This window comes from Pogonomyrmex barbatus, unplaced genomic scaffold (genome assembly GCF_055798465.1).
Source record: "Pogonomyrmex barbatus isolate J1 unplaced genomic scaffold, ASM5579846v1 scaffold12, whole genome shotgun sequence".
Classification (NCBI taxonomy): Eukaryota; Metazoa; Arthropoda; class Insecta; order Hymenoptera; family Formicidae; genus Pogonomyrmex; species Pogonomyrmex barbatus.
The window spans coordinates 3,752,447-3,776,884 of NW_028297108.1; the positions used below are offsets into that span (position 1 = coordinate 3,752,447).

Genomic DNA, 24,438 nt, shown 5'->3' on the forward strand with positions numbered 1-24,438 from the left:
CTGCCCAATAATCGCGCGATGCTCACCGAAAGGTCGGAATATGAGAGTTTATTTTAATCAAATTGGAACGATAACAGTGACATCAACATGATCATCGATTAGGAATAAGCGAAAGCAAAATAGCTATCTTATCGTAATTTATTTTAAGGACAAGAAATTTCTTTAAAAGATCATTCAGGATGATAATTCGTTGGGAAATCAAAAGAAAGGCAAAAAATCCTGATTTTAATTATTTGAAAAATTTTATAATATTTAGAATATTAAAAAAGATATACTCGACGTATTCAACCACAAAGCGTACTACGTCAAAGCGAGTATGTAGTCGTAAAGGTAATTGCGTTTTACAGCTTGTCCCGTTCCACGCGACACAAAAGGATCTCGTCTATAGATATTAAAATATAAGACAAGAAAACGGAGAAGGAGAGAAGAAGTTTATGTAGTTATCCATCTTATTTTTTATCTCTTGCTTTATATAAAGTGTTGACTAACTTGATGGAAAGAAAAATTGCAATATCATAAGATCAAGAGAAATACAAAATATCATACAAAAACAGAATCTTTCATGCTTAAAAAAAATTCACAAATGGAAATTTATGTTTTCCAAAAATTTTATACATTGGTTGCTTTTTGTACATTGAATAAAATTGAGTATCAAAAAAATTCGATTAATGCACAAACATTTTACTTGCGAAAATTTCTTTGTTATCTTTCAGGTTCATGAATTATGAGAAATTCTTTTTTGTACATTATTTATAATTTATATTTCATATAATTATTGTATAAGTGTGTCACGACGCAATTTTGCTGTCATGCAATCATTATGTGATAATTTTTTAAACACTCAGCTGTTTTACATTATCAGTAAAGATTGCGCAAATTGAGGCTGAACGAAGCGGATATAGCCTCCGCCAAATATGGTTAGCCTCAAAAAAATCAATAGGTATGAATTTTGCAGCAACTTGATTTTTCCGTTTCGTGGACACGTAATCACATCACCAGATCACCGATATCGCGTGTCCATTAAAACCCTCGTCGGCTCTTTTTCAATGAACGTATCGCGACCTATATCCGCATCGCGTCACGACAGCGCGGGATGCATCGCCCTCGTGCAATCTCTTTTCGCAGAGATCTCTGAATTCAGCCTCATCTACCCCGTAATATAAAGAGTAGATTGGCGCCGCTAAATCTTTGCGGAAAGCCGTAAAACTTGAGCGCTCCCGCGTACGTTGTTGAGCACAATGGCGGTCTATGATATACGATGCACATTCCCTCGCGCACGTATATATGAACCACACCGGATTCTGATAGTGTATCCAAGTCTATTTTTTGCCAAGTCTATATAAAGCGGGACAAAGGATTGATAAACATATGATGGGATTCTTGATGGTCTTTGTCCAAATTATCTCAAGCATAAATTCGGTTATAATGGAGAAAGAGAGAATGAGAAAGAGAGAGAGAGAGAGAGAATTAATAATTTAATTTTCATATTAATTATCTTGAGAGAGACATTAATTTTCCATTTATATAAAGTAATATTATTATATTATAAGAGATGGTATCTTTATTAAGTATATTACAATTTTATTTCTACAAGAAAACTTTATAAATTTTTTCCCTATTCTCTCGTCCCTTATATATATATATATATATATATATATATATATATATATATATATATATAAAAGGCATAACATTTATTTTATTCCTGATAATTTCAGAATTAAGAGAAATAAATTTTTATAGAAGTGTACAATGATTTCATGCTACACGCCATCAGAGTCTTAACTGTGAAGACATTGAATTAATCTGCGATTCTTTGAGGATTATATGGCGAATGATATTTTTCTTTGTCGAACAAATGTTTTTATTGCTGGCGACAAAGCAGCTCGTAAAGCTTGCACGTTAAACTCCTTCTCCCAGAAACCGTTTCCGTTTATTGAGCGACGAGACAAATATTTTCGAAACGAAGTTTGCTCATCGTTCGCTTCGCGGTTTCGTTTGCGGGAGAACCGATAGTTTTTCCGCCGCTTCGATTTCTATAACCTGTGACGTTAGAGCAAATCTTTCGTTCCCTCCTCCCCTCCCCTCTCTCTTTCTCTCTCTCGCTACGTATGCTCGAGCGAATCGAAGATTTTTCCATGAAATTGGTATCGTAGATCAGATCGAAAGCTCCACTTTGTTTGACCCGGAGGCTCTCCAACCTGTTACCCGGATATATCGACGTTTAAGACATATCTGCAGGAGGTCGCCTTCGAAAAATTTATCGGGTACTCGCGATAGATTTCGAGATTTGTCTCAAAATTCATCGTCCATGACGCATCGCCGCGATGTGGCGGTCTTCAATTCGATTTATTTGCCTGTGTCTGCCATCGAGTCCGAGTTTTATTGAATGATTTATCGAAACAGACATGAACGTAAATCTAGGTTTAAACTAATCCATCGCTGTTAAAATATTTCGTATTCCGGAGATTACATACATTCTTTATCTATAGCGTACTCGTTTGCTTTCATTCGCAATTGTCATCTGCCGATTTGTTCTGATTCTGTTCTTTTTCTATGTACGATGTTTTTTTTTCGTATTATAACAAATGTAAAATTCTTTCGTAAATAAAGTGCTCTTTATAAAATATTGTGTGTTCATAAAGATTTAACGAAAAGCAAAAAATAATAGTGTTAAGTGATAATAGGACATGAGAGGACATCTTACTCACGTCAACTTTAACACCATTGACGTCATAGATGTGAGGAATTTTCTCTCGAAGTACATATTTGTAGAATACCTCGTTGTCCTTGTACCATGTGATACCATAGAGATGGTCTCTCTCCAGATCGTATCTGAAACAGGAAATTGAGCAAGACACATTAAATGCATTCCATAACTGTTTGCAGAGTTACTAGTAAAGACACCTGAGACACCAAACCTAGATACATACAATTCGCAAATATCCTTCATTGTTACGATATTCTCGAAGTAATCAGAATGTTTCCATACTGTGTTTCACCATGTAAGATATAGTAATAGCTATATATATTGCGTGCATGAGAAATATATTTATGACATAAATTTATAATATAAATAAATATAAAAATTTTAAATCAACCTGTTTTTATTTCCTGGACGCATTAACTTTAAAGTTTTCCAAGAAAAATATCCGACATCGACATCAAACAAATTTTTTTACAATATGAGTTTCAGAAATGTAAGAATCTAAAAAAACCCATTAAATAAGTAATATTTTTTTAGTTTGGAAAGTTGAAGCGTGTCGAGCACATACGAGAAAATGGTCCGAGAGTTTGAGAATCTGGCGAACAAAGAGTTGCAAAAAATTTGAATCATATCATAAAAATTATTCTCAAATAAAAGCTAAAAAGTTTTTTTTATAATTCGTTTTTACCAACGCGTACAGAATGGTTTATATGTATAGATTCTTTCCATTATCCTGAATCTTTATTGCAGATCTGCGAGATCCTGAGAGCTAATTGTATAGATATCTACATAGTCAACCGATGCGCCTACTCTTTGCTACTGAAAGGTGCCCTGTCCAGCTATTCACAAGCCGCTTTTATCGTGGACGCAATTTACGTATCCATGGGCTAATCGGTTCTGCGGTTCATTCGGCACAATAGAGACGAGTCGTGGAAACGAACGGAGGCTGACGAGCTGGGAATAAAAGTGAAATAAACGCGCGGTCCAGATCGCATGCTTAATTGGTCCTCGTTCGATTATTTTTATCGTCGGATCGTGTTATTAATTGAAGTAATTCTCTCTCGCTTTTAAGAGTAGCACGAACGAGGAGGCATCATTTTTTAACATCCCTAACGCGCTGCTTATTGCCACACGATTAACAAATTCCCAATGAGCGTTTTGAGCTTGGGACATCTGCGACCCCCGCGTTCGATATATCTCTTTATTAAATTTTAATAGCCTTTCGAAGGCAATTTACATAGGAATTGCATATTCACATTTGCGGTGAGCAACACATTAATATCTCGGGAGTGCATTCGTTCCGTGCGATCAAACATTAATCCCAAGACAGCGCCCTGCGTCGTATGGCGCGCCCAAATTAATACATGGGGAAAACGCAGTACTCGAGAGAGAGTGCAAGGATTGAAAACCATTTCGCACGATTTTTGTAGCATCGCAGCACCGTGTTTCCACGCGTCCGCTGCACTCTCGAGAGAATATGGATATAGTTTTTCCGTCGGTAGGTGATTATAACGATGGATCACGAATGTCATAAAACACTGCATTGATAGGGAAGGGAGGATAAAAAGAAAGGATATAAAGAAAGAGGAGCCGTTTGAAAAATCGCTTGCATCAAATACCTTTTACGATCGTCCGAAACATACGAGTCCTAAAGGCATCGACCATAAACGCGATTTTCCCGAACTCGCAAAATATAGTTTGGCGTTCGTATGTTGTTGTTTTAATGTGATTACGTATACGACAGGAAGGATCGAAGGGACTGTTCGCGACGAGACTCGAATGTAGGGCGGAGTACCGTTGCAATAATTGATCGATATTCCTGATCGAAGCACACGGTCGCGGTAGTCCGTCATTTCGCTAATCGGGGATTACCCTTGTTGGAACTCGGAACAGCAAATCGAAAATATCAGTTGTCTGCATCACGATTTTAAATGACGCATATCGAATGGCGGGTAATAGATAATTCTTCTCCTTTTTTAAGATGCGCAACGTTATAATTGTTATTATACACTTCTCTGTGTTCGTAAACGATAACTCTTTGCCATGGTATATAGATGATACGTATTACGCGGATCCTTAGGATCTAACATTATATTCAAGAAAATGCACCAGGATGATTAAGTCGAAAGTTAAGAGGCGAAATGAGGTCGTTATCGATAACTACGATTAACTATGGCGGAAGCAAAAAGTTACCGTATCCGAGAATCCTCTTTTGCTTGAATAACAAATTATTCGCAGACTCGAGTAATGAATTCATCTTCATATATATATATATATATATATATATATATATATATATATGAAGTTCGTTCACAATTAAATTCCATCTTTGATATTATGTTCGAAACGATTGATCCGGTCGGAAGAGATACCTTGTTCCACGACCGCGCATTTGTCGTTTTCGCTATAATCGCCCTTCTAGATAGTCCTCCCTACTGTTCCATCTCGTTAAATTGCATTTCAATAGAGTTTCTCGGTCATGCTCCGATAAACCTTTTGAGCGGTTAGTTCGTCGGTTAGGACAAAGGGAATCGCGTCTTCGATCCCGTCATCGCCATGTTCTTACGAGTGACGCGTTTGCAAAAGTAACCGCATGTGCTCTCTCTCTCTCTCCAGACTCACATCCGATCCGTCTATATTCATCAAACGAACATCATTACAAAGTTTACAAGATATCCTATTGACTTGTTCATATGTATGTGACATAAGTTTTTAATGAGGCAATTAAGCGAAATGAATTCCCTGAAATAAATTCCCGATACATCTGATTTTTTCTGGATTTCAATTGGTTGAAATGAGGATTAAAAATGAATATGTTAGAAAGATATCAAAGCAGCTCGTAGTTAAAGATTTTATCTTACTAAAAGATGAGAAAGCATGTGAAATATAATAATGGCATTATGAGATCAATTCTTTAGAAATCTCTTTGCAAAAATACATCATATATGTTAACAATTTGACAAATTGAATTTTAACATAATTGTAATACATAATAATATATTTAAGAATGAAGTTGGCATGAAAAAAGCAAAGAATAAATAAATATAATCGATATTTATCTTATTTTCAGAAATATGTTTTTTCAGGTCAATTGCCTAATTCGTATTGTTCACAAGTCTTAAAGTAGTTCTCTTCCAGCCAATTTTGAAATAAGCTTTATTTGCTATGATAATTGCAAAGATAAGTTTCACGAAATCTGATGAAATCCGGCACGAGAATAGATAAAGGAAGAAACGCTAAGTTTAAATGTCAAAATTTCGTTCAGAGCTGTGAGATTTAAGAGACTTGGGAAACGGGACTTGGGAAACAAGATGGTCTTTGCTGTTAAGCTTTTAAGCGCTGATTAAAAATATCGCCCGGCATTCGGAGGAGAGTCGTCCCATTTTTGTGACTTCCCGGCGCTCAGAAGACACAATTGCAAAAAAGCAGCAAAAATTAGCGCAACAAGATACGGCATGTATTAAGATATCGGCGTAAAGGGCCGTAAAGAGCCGTGTAACGATTGCCACCGACCGTTTGGCATATACCGCATCGTTTCAGAAATGCTGTATATCAGCAGAGAGAGAGAGAGAGAGAGAGAGAGAGAGAGAGAGAGAGAGAGAGAGAGAGAGAGAGAGAGAGAGAGAGCCACGTGGTTCGCGCGGAGGATTCGCGAGCGAAGTCGTGTTACGGGGTAGTGCCGGGGAAACGTTATTCCCCGAAGAGGATCGTGCAGGAGGAGGTGGTTCTTCGGGTCGCGTCGGACACGTCGGACGCGATAATGCTCCGCTGCAATGTCGGTCTCATTGCGCCGTTGCACCGTTGCAGTGACGTACCCTGGGGGGGCATTCGTGGGCTGTGTGTCGGTGTCGGTGGCGGTAACGCCGCTTCACAAGCACGTGCAGGCAAAGCCCTGGAAAAGGGATTGCCGCATTCGAGCGTAGGTGCACAATTTCGAGCGCCGCGTCGTGGGATTGATTTGCATTCTCCGGCTCATTTGTCGGGTCGTGTCCTGCGGGAATTCTTTGCTCTTCCTCTCTATCAACCCTCTTTCCCCCCGCTCTCACGCATATCTCTCTCTCTCTCTCTCTCTCCTTCTTCTTCTTCTTCTTCTTCTTCTCTCATTCTTCTTCTCTCATTTAGTTTTCGTCTTCCTTCCTTTCTTCGCGCCTTTGTATATTCTTTCAATCGTTTGCACGCTTATCGATCTTAACGCTCCTCTTCAACAAATTTAATCTATTTGTATTTTTGGTGAATTGTCATTTACTGCCATTTGTTTTACTTTTTCAATTTACTACGCTTTTCCAAATTTATCCTTCTATTAATATCTCCTTCTATTAATATTTTAATACAAAAGATCCACTTATTGGTCCAAGTGAATAATTCATGATCATTTGATGACGAAGAATTGATGATCTAAATTTCATTTTTATCTCACTTTTTATATTTATTGTTAAATTCATGAAAATGTAATCATGCTGTTATAATATATTCATTTCAGTTAGATATGACTATCTCTGTTATTTAAATTCGATGAATTTATTCAACAAATTTGTTTATTATAAATTCACCGTTTTTTCACGTGCATAAAATAACATTTTATACAGATAATGTATGTATAAATATCTTCTCGTTTAAAAAGTTATGAAACGTACATTCATACGTGTAGCAGTTACGTTCGTGACGTACAGCAAGATTCGAAATCAATTTGCAATTTGATAAACGCGAAATTAAGTCGCGCCGAGATCGCTCGGGCTAGTAAGATCGAGGAAAATGTCGCAATGATGAATGAGATTCGCGGGGCAATCGAGGCGAAATTCAACGATTAGACAGCGCGAAAATGGAGAACTGTGGAACTTGTAATAGGAAATTCTCTGTGGTGAAATTATACGGAGGAAGGAGTGCGTGTAATGTTGAAGCCAACGTATAGCGATGAATCTTCGTTTGGGATATACCAGTCGTATAAATTTCAACCGCGCGTTAGTCTATCAAGCAGGTGCGAAAATACTGAAACGCGATTGAACATTCTAAATTTACTTCGTAATATCGTCTATCGGATTTTAACGCAATACAGCTTTAAAAAAAAAAGCAGGGAAGTTAAAGGATACTAGAAGATACTCTTCGCTGTTCTTTGATTAGCCACGTTCAAACATGCAATACGTCCAATAATTCAATTAATGACAAATTAGCGTCATATATAGCTTCAAAGCTTTGTCGTGTTAAATAAACAGGTTTATTAATTAAAATGAGACCGTCGATCTCGCGACAACTTACACGCGTCAGTACAATAGAGCGACATACAAACGTGACGAAACTCAATAATTTTGGTCGTGTGATTTTCTACATATTATCGTTAATGGATACACGATTAGTATAATGGAGGTTTATTAATATGTACGTCTGCGAGCGTTGTTTCCCGTTTTAAAACACGTATACACCGCGCTATCATGCGCGGGATGCGGGGTTTACAGATACCTGCATGATAACTATTCTATTTGATTTGCACGCATTTAATTGTGTTTATATGTCAACAGTCATTTTGTTATTATTTAATTACCTGCGTCTCGACGCACGATCGATGCGAACTTGCATAAATAATCGGAGATGAGAATAACTCTTGAATAGCTCGGAAAGTAGTTATACTTACCTGTTATTTTCACTCGAGATTTCCCGGCTAATTTAATTATCTGCAAAATTTCTAGAAAACTGACAACGAAGGGGTTGACGATCTAGTCGTAGACGTGTCACGAATAATTTTCGTTTCCAGAGAGGTGAATTGCACGCGCGAGAAACTGCTGCCGCAGAGACGGACGATATAAACGTCGAATGAACTGACCAGAGAAGTTTGTGTCAGCAAAAGAGAACTAATTTGTAGTGTATATATTACAAATATTTCGATGATCGTACTATGTTTATTTACATGTTTATTTATATTAGATCTGATTAACACATCTATTATTATCACATGAAAATATGATGTAATTGGAAAGTAACTACAATAATTAGAAAGTAAGTAACTACTATTTTTTTCCTTTCATCAAAAAATATTATTAGTATTGATTTCTTGAACTAGTTAGTTAAATTAATAAATAAGATAGTCTGAAAAATATAAATATCTGTGTGGCATATTTAATGATTTGAAGATGAAAAATTCGGTAAATATTTTAGTAATTCTGAGAAGAGAAATTTTCCTTATACAAATGTTTTAACTCAATATACTGTATGCATTTTAGATACCTTATTTCGTTTAAAGCAACAGAAATATATTCATTTTTATATAAACAGAAAAAAACGTTTTAATCTTGAATATCTCCCAAAAGTCATTGGATAATAGATAATAGATAATTGCTGTTAGGTAAATTAAATCGCGGTATCGATCGTCACGAACATTAAATTGCTCCACCAAATATCTTTTGCGAGACCAAGTTACGTAAACGTTAAGAGTTTCCACAAGGGCTCCTCCGAAGTATCTGCACGCAGTGTATCGCGATTCAAAAGTCCTAATTAAATACGCAACATTAGATGCAAGTTGGCGAATCTGGTACGGAAATCTGGAAGCTTCGTTATATCTTTGCAATTTGGAGAAGTGAAACGTCAATATCGCAACGAATCTTCTTGCCAGAAGTTTCTGCCTCTGACAAAATAATTTTCCAAGTAAAGCATATGGTCGCGCTTCCTCGAGATACTTGTGTATCTTCACAGTAAAGGCACGAAACTCCTCAGTTAAATTAAACATATCAAATCAATGTGAATTACTTCAGAAAGAGAAAACTTTAGCAGAAATACTTGGGATGAAAGAGGATACTTTCGAATATGAATTAAATAATATAATTATGAAAAATGAAAAATTCCTAATCAAAGAAGACAAATTATTTATAATCTAAAATATGTTTTATAACAAAATATATTTTTTTCTTTATCAAATACAATTTAAAAAAATTCAAAAATCATAAAACGCATGGTGTGATTTTGTTTTAAATAAAATTTTATTTTTCCGTACATAACAGCGGTTACTCAAGTAATTTGAAAAAATAATACAATAGCGTATTGTTATAATCCGCACTTAGATAGAGGATTAAAGTATCATGAAAGGTGGTAAAAGGATAAGCCGAGTCAAAATGTGAAAATAGCAGGACAAAGGAGGTACTTGTAGAATTTTCTTTTTGCGTTTCTTCCTTTCTAACTTATCACGTTGCTGTACTGTACATAATCGTCTTAATACGCGATCAAATACAGAATTTTAAACTCCGATCTTTACAGATATAAGAGAAAAAACACAAAAAAATAAGTTTGGAAAATAATGTCAAAATCCAATATTTTTCTTTCATTTTTTTGAAAAACCGTTAAAATGTATAAAATGTCGCGAAAGAAATTTCAGGAAAAATATGCTACGTTCAAGAAAGATATTGATTTTCTTAACATTTTAATTCTTTTAATGTATGCAATTATTAAATCTTTTAATAACACAGACATCACAATTTCGGTAAAAAATAAAAGAATTTGTAAAAGCCTAGACACCTGAAAAATTGGTTTCCTTAATTTTTATTGTAATAGTTTTTTAAAATTGCAAAATAAAAAATTTAAACTCGTGTAAAAATAATTCAACGTTCGTGTAAAATAAGGTTGATAGTCAAAATATTATTCCTGAACATTGTGGTACTTACTTTTTATTCACTAATCATTTTATGGCTCAATTATTCCTGGATTCATAATTAACAGTTCTTCGTCTCTACGAAGAAGCATGATATACTTCCGATTACTGTAAATTTCGAACGGAACATGGCGAGATCCAGTGTGAAGGAAGTGAGAAGGAGGAAGGGAAAACCGAGTGCGATTACTTCCACCTGTTTTCTTCTCTCTCCTTCTCCTACTTTCCCTCTTATTGCTGTCTCAAGATTTCATTCGCTGCCGCTGGATCGGCGTGCCAGTCGGATTAATGTTTCAGAAATTCAATTACGAGTTCCTTGACAGCTGTCTGAGTCGAGTAGGATCCAATTAATGCTCGCGATGCGGGCGTCGTTGTTGCCGCTCCTACTCCGCCGAGTTCGTTTAAAACATCGAACTGCAAGAAACTACGGAAACAAGGACAATAACGCGTGAGGGGCGCGCTATTTTATAAAATGAAGCGAAATGACGAGCAAGCTGAAAAGCTGAAGTATCCCGGTTTATGCGATAGTCGATGCGACGTCGGGCCACGTAGGTACTCCTAAGAGCATCCGCGACGGGGATGAGAAGGAGAGGGAGGGGGGGGGAAGGTCAGGAGATGAGGGTAAAAGTGTGAGAGGGTCGCCGATCGAAGGGCGCCGGGAGAAACGATGCTCCGCTTCACTTTCTCCACCGATTTCTCGAGACACGATGGAAAAAGCGTGTGTTCCAATTTGTAGGCGTTTCGCGCGCTTTCACAGTCTCGTTTACGACGTTACGTGGGGAGCATATTGTTTCCTCTGGCAAATACGATCCCCGTTTGACGGCGAATAAAGTTGTAAAAGTCTCGTAGCCGATCCGGTCAGCGTACAAATGTTTTGCGCGCGATTAAAATCTGTTAATTAGAATAAAAATCGCCCAAATATGCAGACAATCTCTCTAATATGTTGCAAGAATTATTAACAACTATGTAAACGATTCTAATGGAATGTTTTGTATTCGTTTTATCTCAAAGGATGATATATTTATTTCAAAGTTTTTCTTGTCGAAAAATAGAGATATATTATACAAAGAGAGAAAGGGAGAGAATGAGGGAGGAGGTGAGGGTCGTGCGCGGCATATGCATGGTGCAGATTAACGTAAAGTGCTTCATGCGACATACGTGCAATGACATTGCATACCATATTTTATGGAATTTGCGCAAAACAAGTATCCATGTCACGCTTTAATACATAAATTCTCCCGAGCTTTTTGGAATATTGTCGCCGTTATCCATAAATTAACGCGTTATCCATAAATACATAATGATAAATAAATTTCTGAGAATATAATAAACAATATTATTCAATGTAGGGATCAAAGCGGCGAGTGGCGCGGCGAAGGGGGATTGCTTAGGCGGAAGAACGAAAAAACGTCTCGAATCGGATCTTAGTGTCGCGGAAATGTCTAAGAGAAAATGTTTTCTAGCGGGATAAATCGTCCGTCATATAAGAATAACAGAAAAGTTTGAATTCAATATCGCAGCGTCGCGTCGGTTCTCGTTCGTAAGTTATTGAGTTTCAAAGTGCAATAGTCAATTCGACGGTACGTGCCGCGCGTACACTGCCGTCGCCGATTCGCCGGCGGTCGATGTGACGAATTTTACTTCCGAACTTTGAAATCCAATAACTCACGGCTCGGTCATCGAATCGACGTGTTACCGGACGGTTTGCCGAGTTTCGGGCAAGCTCATCGCTCTTCATGCGTTTCGCTCCTTGCGACGCACGGCAGACCTCGAGACGCCGAATTTATGGAGCTGCTTCAACGATGTATATCTTGGCATTAGATTTAAGGTCAAAAGCGACGGTAATCGTATCTTGCATAGAATCGAGTCTATGAATATAATTTGTTGAAATCTCGTTATTATGGATATGTACGTCGAGATAATTTCTCTCGACGTAAAATGGAAGAGAGAAGAGAGCTAGTTTTGAACAAGAGACATTTTTGAATAACAATATCTTTTGTGTCAGTTTGTCAGAATAAAGACCTGTCGTTTTTTTGAATAAACTTCGTGCAGTACGCGAGAAATATGGATATTTTGCAGTCAATATTCTTTCTATTAAAAAAAATGACAATTTTTAATTTTGTACTTTATAAAATTAATCTGAAAAAAATTTGTTCAAAATTGCTACTCTATACCAATTCTTTTATAATCGTAATATTAAAAATTTTCATTAAAATAGTAGTTTAATTTTTTCCCATTTATTTTAAATAATAGATAAAAACTGTAAATTTTATTTTTTCATGTTCATATTTTTATAATTGTATGTAAAATAAACAAAAATAGTTGTATGTAAAATAAACGAAAATAATTTTTACTACAAATTAAAGCAGTACGCAATGCAATATAAATATATGTGCTTTTATTTATTGTTATTATTAAAAAAAAATGGCTATTTTAGCGTAATATGAATAATACTATGATAAATTTTTTTTTAGATTTTTTAGACATAGCATTTAGACAAAACATAGAAAGTAATATTTTATCACTATACTCTCTATACTCTCTTCTGTTATATTAAATGCAAGAAATATTTTTATAATATATTTCAAGATCAAGAGACAAGCCCAAGTAACATCTCGCACTGATCATATTCCTGGTAATGATCATTAAGTACCGCATCAATTACGACGTTTAGATCTACGACGTGTCGACTAAACGTCATTACACCCATCCTCCGTTCCCCTGCTCGCCAAAGTATATAATTACGCTTTAATTATCCTCCGCTCGAGGTGATTCTGCGGTTATGTGAGAGTGAACGTTCGTATGTAAGCTAAACATGGTGACTACACGACTCTTACACAAACCAAACACTATATACGTAGTACACGTCCACGCGGCACTTCGATCGAGCCTCCCTAATAGAGATTCCGTGAAGCTTGTCGTTTCCTACCGGAAGAAACTTCGATTCCGTGATAACTTAGGGTATGCAATTACCATCCATCTAGCGAATGGCATGGGTAACCGGGGTGGTCCCGACCCAAGAGTCGAGAAAGGGTGAGAATGTATTGGAGCAGATGGATCGCAGGCTTGTAAATCGACAGTAGGCAGTCAGTTGAAAATCTTGATCCCGATTGAATGAATGGCGATAATCGTCCACTATTATTTTGTAATAACCCTATAATAATCCTTTATTGTTATCTATTTAATTACTCTGCCGAGCCGACTATGAAAGTCATTAATTTAATTAACGCATTCAGGTATATTAATCAAGTAAAAATTTGAATAACTAAAAAACATAATAAAAAACGAGGATTGAATAATAATTAAATTAAAAAATAAAATAAGAGGTAAAAAAGACAAAAATCATGTTGTTTAATATACAAACAGATATACATTAACGTCTTCAAAATAAAATTAAAAAATTTTGTTATTTGTCCGATCTTCCGCAAATTTATTTATTGTTGCGATTCATTGTCGTTGAAGATAATAAGCGAATTGGCCACGAATCAACCTTCGAATTACACGATCCGTATGAGTCACACGTTCGGACTATCGCATTCGCGTCGCAAATACTGCGAAGGGCTGATCGATCTGTCACGTATATTCCGGGCGCACGCGAAGGGATGGAAAATCCATGGCCTTTGGTGGACTTTCAAGGTGTTCTATTTCTGCATTAGGTGATCACTTTTCTCTTTCTCTTCTTTCTTCGGTTTTGCCTGGTACTTTCCTTTCTTCCTCCCTCCGTCTATATTCGATGACGGATCGTTTAGGTGAAACGAGTTTTGCTGACTAACGGCTCGCTGTTTCTTTCGCTTTCCGCGTCTTCGTTCTTCCCTTTTTTTTTTTCTTTCTCTCGACGGCTCGATCCGTCGCCACAGTAGCAGCGACAGCGGCGACAGCAGCAGCAACAGCAGCCATCAATGTCGGCGATGGAATTCCGATCGGAAGATTAGAGAAAACGATCGCGCGGCAGTCGTCCAGAACGTCCATGAAGAACTTACGCGGAGAAATCTCGCGAGAGTTACGAGTCTCACGGTCGAGTTAGGGGTCGAGGGGCATCTTTTTCCGGCAGGAGAGGAAAAGTCGTGGACGAGAAAGGAGAAAGACGTAGCAGGAGAAAAGGCGAGAAGTTTTCCCGCACGGACCTATCTCTCCGCGCTGGTGAGTAAATAAATAAACTACGAAGAGACTCGAAAAGTATCGAGATTTCTTCGTTGTTCGATCCGACTTGCATCTCGCAACCAACCACCCTCCCATCTCCATGCCCGTCCGTCCGTCCGCCCCCTCCCTCTTCCACAGCCCAGTTTTATTTGTAATTTTATTTATCGTTTTCCTTTAACGTTAACCGCAAACTCGATACGTACTTTATTGCCTCGCTTCTTACCGATGCCTTTATGAGTTCCGCTTACACGATTTACCTTCGCGGGATAAATGCGAGAAACGGCCCCGTCTTCTGTATTGTCTCCTCTGCGGATGCATTTCCCGCTGGGTTTATCCCGCCGGTTCTTCTCTTCTATTTTTCGTTCGATCTTCTCGCTACGTATCTTCCTCTCTACATTACCACTACCGCTCGCGGTCTTAATAATTCCAAATGGAAATGGAATTTGCACGCGCCCCGTATCCGCGCACTGTCGATGCAACAACGATGGTATAGTTTTTCGCTTTCGGCGCACGTGTAAAATCTACTGGGAAGTCCGCTGGGAGGTCTAGTCCTTCATTACAATCCACCATTTGCGTTGTAACGAACGAACGGCGATTTCGCCGCGCACCGCGTTCCCTGCGTGCTGTGCATACATATAGAGAATTCACGCCCGTTGGCTTGGAACCCGGGTTGGTATACATTAGTGATTATGCCGCGATATTTCGGTTTTATTGTGCGGTCCATATACCCCGACGAATTATTTAGCGAGTCCTGCGCCACCGAACCGATCATTTATCGTTGTTATACCGCGGCAGAAACGTGCTATTGCAAGGGATCGTACTACAAGCCGGTCATTCGAAAACTGATCAAATTAACCCCTCGAAGTCCTCTTTACGTAGGCATAACTTGATTAATGGAATAAATCAATTCAATTATGGAATGCAGGACTAACGTAATCATGACGGGCGTAAATTGCCGATCAACTGAAAGGAGGTCCTTAATGCCTTATGCAATATTTATTTTTTGCTTTGTTGTTAACGTTATCCTTTATCGATTTTAATGTTGAAAATAATGAATATAAATAGTTAATATAAAAATTATTTAATATAAAATTTAATATACCAAACAAAAAAAATCTTTTTATATTAAAAAATGTTTTTCTATTCTATATATTAGTTGATATATTGAATACAACGTTGGTTTCCTTTGTTTCTTTCTTTTTTTTCATTTTAACAGAAATCTCTTACATTCATACATCAAAAAGAATTTTTTCTCAGTTCGCTTTTAGCAATCTTAAATATAACGTTTGAAGAAAAATATTAAAGATTTTTAGCGGAATTTACCAAACGAGATTTTGTTAGGTACGTCGTAAAATCGGATGTTGTAATTGGAGAGAAATAATGAGGGAGGATGTGCCGGAACGAAAGGAAAGTAATAGGTATGCTGAGAAGAGGAATGCAGAAATTATATAATGAGGGTAAAGTAGCGTCTTGTTTCAATGAGGTATGTATTATCTCTCTTGCATATATAAAATAAAAGTATATATCGATCGATAAATTGCAGAACGCATAGTGGCGATGCGCACCTGTTTAACTCCATCATGCTTTATGAACAAAGGCAAACAAAATTTTTCATGATAAAATTCTCTATAATATTTTCATTTAATACTTCGTAAAAAAGTCGAACGAAAACTATAAGGAATCAATTATTTAAGATTATCTTAAAGATATAAACTTTTTTTTTAAATACATAAAAGATTATAAATTTAAGACAAATGCGTTTTTGCTTAATACAATGCACACAAAAATTTCTTTAAACTAATTAATAGTAATTATGTCAAATATGAACTAAATTATTATCATATATATATATATATATATATATATATATATATATATATGAGAAATTAAATAAATTTAAAGTTCTAAAGTTGTTAATTTGTCAATTCGAATATAACATGAGATTGTAAGATTAGTTAAGGATACAGTTTAGAATTATTAAATTAAAGAGATTCTAAATGGCATAAAGCACGAAAATAGTATCTTAATGCACGAATTACAGTATTTTAATATAGAATGTTTAGTACATCTTTCCTTTAGAAGAATAGAGTTTCAAGACATTTATGCGACATGCATTCGACATATAGTGAAAGACATCGGATATTTTTGGAAGCAAGAAGGTTGAATTCAGAGAGAAGAGATGGTGAGAAGACAAGTAAGATTTCTATTTTAAACGCTATCGATTATAAATCAAATTCTTAAATATACTCATCAAGTCGACTTACGTTCTATTACAAAATTTGGTCACACATTAATTAATCATGGAATTTGCATACGACAAAAGTTTTATGAATACGAACATCTGCCAATATGTCTGTCGATATTAGGAAAAGAAAAAAAAAAACAATTCCCGGATATCGAGGCCATTTCCTTTTCAAAATAGTAATTATTATAGAACAAAGTCTTGATTTATAAGATAAAACCGCACAATAATCTGACAGAGTTACACACAACTGTCGACACTACGATTATTTTGTGCACACAGAAAGCAGTTGACGTTCGTGTAGCTTATGGCAATATTCTCACCTGCATTCCAGAAGCGCGCTCCTACCCCTGAGGGTGTACGCCGGGACATTTATGTGGAGTAGCCTCAGAGCAGCGACTGAAACAGAAAAAGAGAGAGGGAACTCGCGTGAGATCGCATAAATGTCAATTGCGAGTATATACGTCGTCGCCTGGGGGTGCTATCGATGCGATGTCGCCGGAAATGCGAGACAACGATTCCACGAGTGTTCGATTATATTGCGGAATAAAAGAACGAAAAAGATGTTTTTTTTTGTCAGCAGAAATGATTATGAATATCTTTACATATAAGTTTTTTAACGGGCAACTCCTTTTTTCTGGGTAATGCGCAAAATTTTATTTATTTACAAAATTTACAAAATAATTACAAAATCCTTTTATTGTTCTATTATTTTCTGCAATTTTATTGTATTATAAAATTTCGTTATTAATTTTGATAATCAAACTCAAATGTAAAGATTTATCTAAATCAAAATATCTTGAACTATTTTCTTTCAAACTTTCTTTCAAACTTATAATTAATTATAACGCATCTTTTTTTTTTTATAAAGGAATCTTTTAAATTAATTTATGGCTCTAAGTTCCTAAGGTTCTGAGAGAATGGATGAAAGAACTGTTGCAAAAGTTTGGTTGTTAGATCAAGTTTGATCAGAAACTCACCAACAAGTAGTACTTCAATACTACTCGCTACCGATATGTAGCACGACTTGAATAGAGAACGTTTTCAAATGCGAGACTTTCTTTCACGCCTAAATCGGTAAATCTCTTGACCCAGTGCCAAGCGCACAATAGACGTATTAAAAAAAAACGATACTATGGTTACTCGACCTACCGCGGATCTTTTTGCAGAGAAATATCGCGCCGACCTTCGGCTTGAGCTTTCAATAGTGACGAGGGTCGGCAAAGCTTGGAAAATTGTGCCGCGATTGGATGATCCAAAGAATTGGAAGTAGATCGTGCTAGATGCTCAAATAATGGAAGATAGACTCTGTTAGGAAGTTCTTCATGATTTTATCCCCCATATATATCTCCGTTCATATGTTTTTTCTCTCTCTCTCTCTCTTGATAGGCTTCCTGAGCCAAAAACCAATGATTTTTATTGAATGTATGAACTGGTAATAAAAATTTATATAACTGGAAAAGAGAAATATTTTTATATGATATCAAGTAGTATATGTATTGTTCCAAGAAATTGTTTCATAAAAGATAAATATTTATTTATATTTACTTTATTCCAAAAAAAATTATTTTTAAACGTTATATTTATATAAATATATGAATATTTTTTTTCGTATTTTACATAACTCAGTTTATTGTTAACTCATATCTAAAATTATGACTTGAATATTTTTATACAAGCAAAATCAATATTTTCACGTCAAACTAAGTTGTCAAACTAAGTTCATTACTCTTTAAAAATTTTAATAATTTCAATCTGACGCGTTTTTATTCTCGGCAGATAAAACTAAGGAGAAATTGCCGAGCAACATATAGATAGATAGAGACTACATAGATAGTCTCTTATATTTTTTTTATCGTAGCAAACTATCTGCATGTAACAACTAGTAGAGGTCGGTATCTAACTTTGTCGTCATTGCCGTTGTCGTTGTCGGTGTCGTCGTCGACGTTGTCGTCGTCGCCGCTGTCAGAAGGACAGAAATGGACGTAGAGAGCAAAAAGGTTAAGAGCCAGAATTCCTAGGCAGAGATGAGGTGAAATTTTCAGTACCAGATTAAATGTGGAGGCTAGAACATTCCAGACGCCGGTCTTGTCTCGTTCTGCGCTCGTGCACTCGTAAATGTAACCCGTAGATAGTTCGTAAGACGAAGATCTCGTATACATATTAATTCGCCGTGGAATAAAGTGGAGACTATATTCCGTGCATGGCAGCAGTGAAAGAGATGAACGAGTTTATTCCATACTTAAGTTAACGATAAAAAGTTGATGCGTGTAAATTTCGATGGAAATGCAGCTTAGCGGCAACAAGCTACTTTGAGATTACTTTGCCAAATCAAAGGCAGAAAATGTGCATATTAAATTATAAACTAATAATTAAATTTAAATTTTAAAATTAAACTGCAAAATATTGAACTTTAAAATTTTTAAAAAAATCTAAGTATCATGCACTCTCGAAGATAAAAATAAAAACGTCAAAGATCAATATACTTTTTTAATTATTATCAATTTTATAAACATACCAATTATTATCAAATATTTATATTTTTTAATTTTACGTTACGGCGAAGTAAATTTCATTTCTCGTCTCGCGTCCCGCCGTAATATTTTCCTTTCTATCCTTTCATTGACCTGTCGATCCTTCGGAGCTTCCGATGTCTTTACTTGACATGGTAAGTATCAAAATTCGAACGTCACTTCGAAGTTTTCGCCCGTTCGTAGGACATGTCTAAACAGTTTAACCAGCGACGCGCGCATGAGAAACGTCGAGCAAACCGAAACTTTCTGCGGGAACCTCACAAGCTTTCGTAATTGGAGAAGGGAGAAGAGATGAAGAAGGACTTTGGTCTGCTTCTCGATTCTGCATATACCTGACAAAGTAAACTGGTAAACTGGTAATGTTCATCTGGTGGAAATTGTTATGCCCTGTCAGAAGCAAGCTAAGGGGTGACGTAGGTCCAAGGCGAATCCGAGTTTCGAGATCACCCTAAGAGGATTAGATAAGAGAGAACACTGCCCACAACACGCCAGTGTAACACATTGTGTGTGGTTTTTAGGGCATTACAGCGAAAATCGATGTTCCCCTCCTTTGTTCCATCGTATTTTCTGAAGCTAAAACATTGGGAATTCATCTCTTTTATCATTCTACAGTTAAATTATCCGTAAATTTCTTATCGTAATTCAAATTTCGTGTAAATATACTTAAATTAATTAATTAACTTGAGTTAACATAAAATTAACTTGAGTTAATTTTCCTTTTAAATTTATTTACAATTATTTGCTATATAATTTTTTCTAAACATGTTTCTTTATTTGATGCTTTGTAAAGACATCGAGCGTTGAGTGGCGATTTGTGCGAAGCAAAGTGTGCGCGTAGGATTATTCATCCACGTGATTGTCATTGGAGTCGTTAAAATCTAACAGGTCGACGCAATTGCGACAGATCGACCGAACAAACGGGGAATAACGAACGCGTTTTGCGTTAACGATGTAACGTTACTCTATTATCCGCAGTTTGAGAGGAAAAGTGACTCGATTGTCGACGCATCGGGCAAGCGTAAAATTTGTGAATCTCCGATTAATTCGTAGTTCGATTGCGAGAAACGCGACGACGCATTCATTAATATTGCGTCTTGCCGATCGTTTCCTGGCTCTCATTTCAGAACGTCCATCGCCTCTCTAACAATAACATCCTTCCGGTACGTATTCCGGTCTCGACGATCGGCTTCAAGTGAGATAAGTGACTTCTCCCTCTCGACGAGTCACCTTTGCTCGTGATGCCGGCCGAGAGAACACGATTATATCAAGAGGATCGTGCTTCGATTTGGCCCGAGAATTAATTGCACCGGGATTCAGCTTTGCATAGAGTCGCCAGAGCCATCGCCTCTTCACGAAAGTCTAAGTTCGAGACGATCATCGCATGCTCTCCGTCTGACGATGACTTAACGGTTGTGCTAAAATTTGCATCGAGAATTTTGAACAATCGATAGTCTAGTCTTTCTTGTGATAATAATACATCACATGGTGTCATGCAACTTGTAACAAACAAATTATGGATTGAACTTCCTCTTTATAAATCTTTCTTTATAAGAAAGATTTTAAGGATATAACAATATTTTATACGATCAAAATATTAATGCAGATAATAATGTAGATAATAAACAAAAAAATTTTAATTAGAAAACTCGTTAAATAATTCACTAAAAATTAATTTTGCCGATATTCCATTTTTTTTCTTAAATAAATAATATGTTACATATTTTTTGCTTTTTACGACTCATCATAAATCTTAATCTTCATTAAGAATTTCTTTATGCGACATATACAATCTCACATGGATTAGGGACTTTACACGACAATGCCACTTTATCAGTCAGTGTAACCCCGAAACTACCTTGTTCTTGCTCTAAACGACATTAAGAGACACCCTTCTCGTGCTATGTATTACCGTGTTAGCGTGGGTTATGTTGTTCTTGTGCCAGACAATGCGGAGAGTGCTATTTCTAAAGATGACAAGCTAATTTCGCTGTATAACTTGTTATCCTTTCCACAAACTATTTCTAAAACTATTAAAAGCGAAATACAAGAATGCAGAAAACATGACAGATATGTTTATTCTGTTTTTTTCACAAATCTTTCGTAAAAAATAAAAACTTTGATTGTTTTATTACTATTGTGCCATCTAATAATATTATCTTCATTTTGGCGCGAAATCTCACATTAATTATACGGACTTTGCCGATCGGAATTCGTTATCAAGTTTTCTAACAAACCCGCGTAATCATGAGACTCAAAGTCCCATATTCTTATCATATTTCATGTCAAAAAATGAGATTGTAGAATTTTTAACAAGATCCCGATGAATATGCGTGTTATAACATACTAGCCCCTAGAAATGAGACCATATCGTAGAGCGCGATAGCTCTGCATAATGGACATATGCGCAGGGAGGAAGTGCATAAAAGGACGACGGGGAAGATAGAACTGCACCTCGTTGCATTCTATTTTAATACTGACTTATCTAACAGCGACGTAATAACGCATCTAAAAAAGCGCTATCGTTAAAACTTCTTGCGAGTCGTGGCAGCACTGAGGTATCTTTAATTTATGCAGTGTTCGCATTTCGGGCGTTCGTTTCGAGAGAGAAAGAGAGAGGAAGGGAGGGGAAAGGGAGACAGAGTAGCCCTCCGCGTTACGGTGGCTTTCCCGGAACGAAGTTGAAATTCATTATAAGCAGACATTAATTTTACGCGGATTAATAACGACGCTTCCCTATCCTTTATCACGGACGGAACACCGTGAGTTGGCGCCGACGCGACGCCGCGTCTCACCCTGCTGTGTTTTAATTAATTCGTGCCACGCGCACGTGTTTGTGTAGCCTGTCATTTTGTCGCTGTCTTTCAATTGCCCGAAAGAGAGACGCGACCGAGTGAGCGATGCGAAATTGTAGGGCAGAAGTCAAATACCGGCTAAATGCCACAAATGATGTTCTGAATTACGACAAAAAACATTTGATTTTCCGTGTCTATAGATCACAAAAGTGCTAATTCAATATCAAGCGGTATAAAGAATTTAATTAACTGGCAAATAGGAACAGAAAACAAGAAAATAGAAACAGGACAATCGTTTAGATATACTTTGTTATTGAGAGAGAGAGCGAGAGAGAGAGAAAGAGAGAGAGAGAGAGAGAGAGAGAGAGAGAGAGAGAGAAAACGCAAAATTATAACCTAAATATTTTTTTAAAAACAAAATATCAAAATTTTATTTATTTTATATTTCCCTCTTTTTTGTCATAAATTTAAAACGCGACTCTTTTTATTACGATAAAAATAAAATTTTTATCATGAAACTGTCATTCCATCTTTAATCCTCAAGTTAATAAAACTCTCGTCTATCATCCACTCCGCTCGCTATCATAAATATCGAGAAACTTGCTTGATGGAGCGAAGCCAAGTGCGTGATCATCAGGTTCGCCCCGGCGAATCGAATAATGACTGGGTACGATGGTGACGGGCCGAGTGGGCGATCATCGTTATCGCTTCTAGCGACGATAAGATAAGATCGACCCAACTCGCTATTTCTGCCGAGTCGAACAAAACGCGTTTGTTGTTCCTCGGCGAATTTACCGCACTGCGCCGTTACTCGGGCAAGCGAGTTACGATGTCGAATCGATGATACTCGCCTGCGCGTCATCGTTTTCGTGCGATCCCGCCCCGAGGCCCCCCCCTTGCTTTTCAGAGCTATCGGCCCGTCGTCATGCCGGGGGTTCATCGCGTGCAAACGCTTTTTCCTTTCGTGCCCTTTTACCCGTGCCATTTTTGCGCGGAGTCATTACCATAGTTACGCCGGAGCCGCTCCGGAGCTTTCATTTCGAAAATTCCGTTCCGCGAATTCGCGTATACGCTTTGCTCGGTTTTCCCTCTGTTTTCGCACGTTATATCACTGCATATACGTAAAACGGGGCGGCAACGCGCTATCCGGCAGCTCGATATATGGATGCACCGTTACTGTCCTATTTCTTGACGGCGCCTATATAATATGTAATTACATGGCACGGTAAAACGATATTAGTTATTCTACTTGAAAGATATTGATGTATCACAGTTCTTTGTTCTACCGCCTGTGCATAACAGAAGAATAGCCTGAATAATTCAGCGGCACTTTCCGCGCGCGTAATAGTCGCTTTGTCCCTGACTCCAGGCATTCAAGCGCTTCGTCTTTGCTCTTGCTCGTGCGATCGTTGTCATCCGGCATGCTGGAGAACAGAATTATATATACATTCATAGAATATAGAGTGTTTTAGAATAGTATATAGAATTTTAGATGATTCTTCTTTCGATCCGAGGTGTCGGCAATTTTAATTGACGAAACGGCTGCGCCGGCTGATATAAATTTGCTATGTCAGCCGAAACAATAGCATCCATTTTCTCCACATCATCGTCAATTTTTTTCCACTTAAGAAGGATTAGCATCTCGGATCTTAAATCTCAATATCGAATGCATGAAATTAAGATATGTATCTCTAGAGAGATGCATATGCATATGCGTCTTCCATAAATTGTATACGCATCTAAGAGATACATGCTCCGTTCTTGTGTAACGTGACATAGTAAAAATATATATCTTCCTCTTCCTCTTTTTTTATACGTAAAATAGATAAATATTAAAAATTACACTCACACACAGAACACTCATTTATTTCCTAGATCCCTTTTACATGTCTAATTATTAATTTCAAGAAATAAAGATTTCTCACGTTTTATCCCACGATGAGTTTTAATTGTTGCATTTATTGAAAACGATTGCAAAGAGAACAACGAAAATACCCTATATTCTTCGCAATAGATATACGGCATAATATGGATTATTCACAAACCTATATGTATGTACGGAGATTTAATTTTGAAGAAATTGCTTCGGACAGTCTCTTAACGAATCGGTGGAAAAAAAAAAAGAGGAGAAAGAAAATCAGTCTAAAGTAGTTCTGTCTGGAGCGCGAGATTAACGAGAGTAACAAGAACGTAATGTAAAAATACACAAGTAGGAAAAGAGAGAGGGCAACGGAGAAATCGAGTATAAAATTGTCCGTGGTCGCGCTCGCGCGACGAGCAATAGGGCCTTTGTCTGGCGACCGCGCGGTGGTTGAAATAAAAAATAATTAGTCGCTTTCAGCTTCTAAGCGATATAGTACCGCAAACTCCTTTGCGCCAGAATGGACGGTTAAGCT

The 24,438-nt window shown here is 36.9% G+C and overlaps 1 protein-coding gene across 3 annotated transcripts in view; it reads right to left on the reverse strand.

Moving 5' to 3' along the window:
• Positions 1-24,438, reverse strand: part of LOC105424653 (cell adhesion molecule 2-like) — a 134,018-nt gene that overhangs the window by 82,508 nt on the left and 27,072 nt on the right. For all 3 annotated transcript variants that reach the window (XR_967545.3, XM_011634994.3, XM_011634993.3), the window contains exons 3-4: positions 17,040-17,115; positions 2,712-2,835 (exon numbers count right to left, since the gene is read on the reverse strand). Coding sequence is in view for 2 of the 3 variants with exons in the window: in XM_011634994.3 (XP_011633296.1) it covers positions 2,712-2,835; positions 17,040-17,115 (200 nt within the window). In the remaining variant the exon portion in view is untranslated. The remainder of the gene's footprint in view (positions 1-2,711; positions 2,836-17,039; positions 17,116-24,438) is intronic.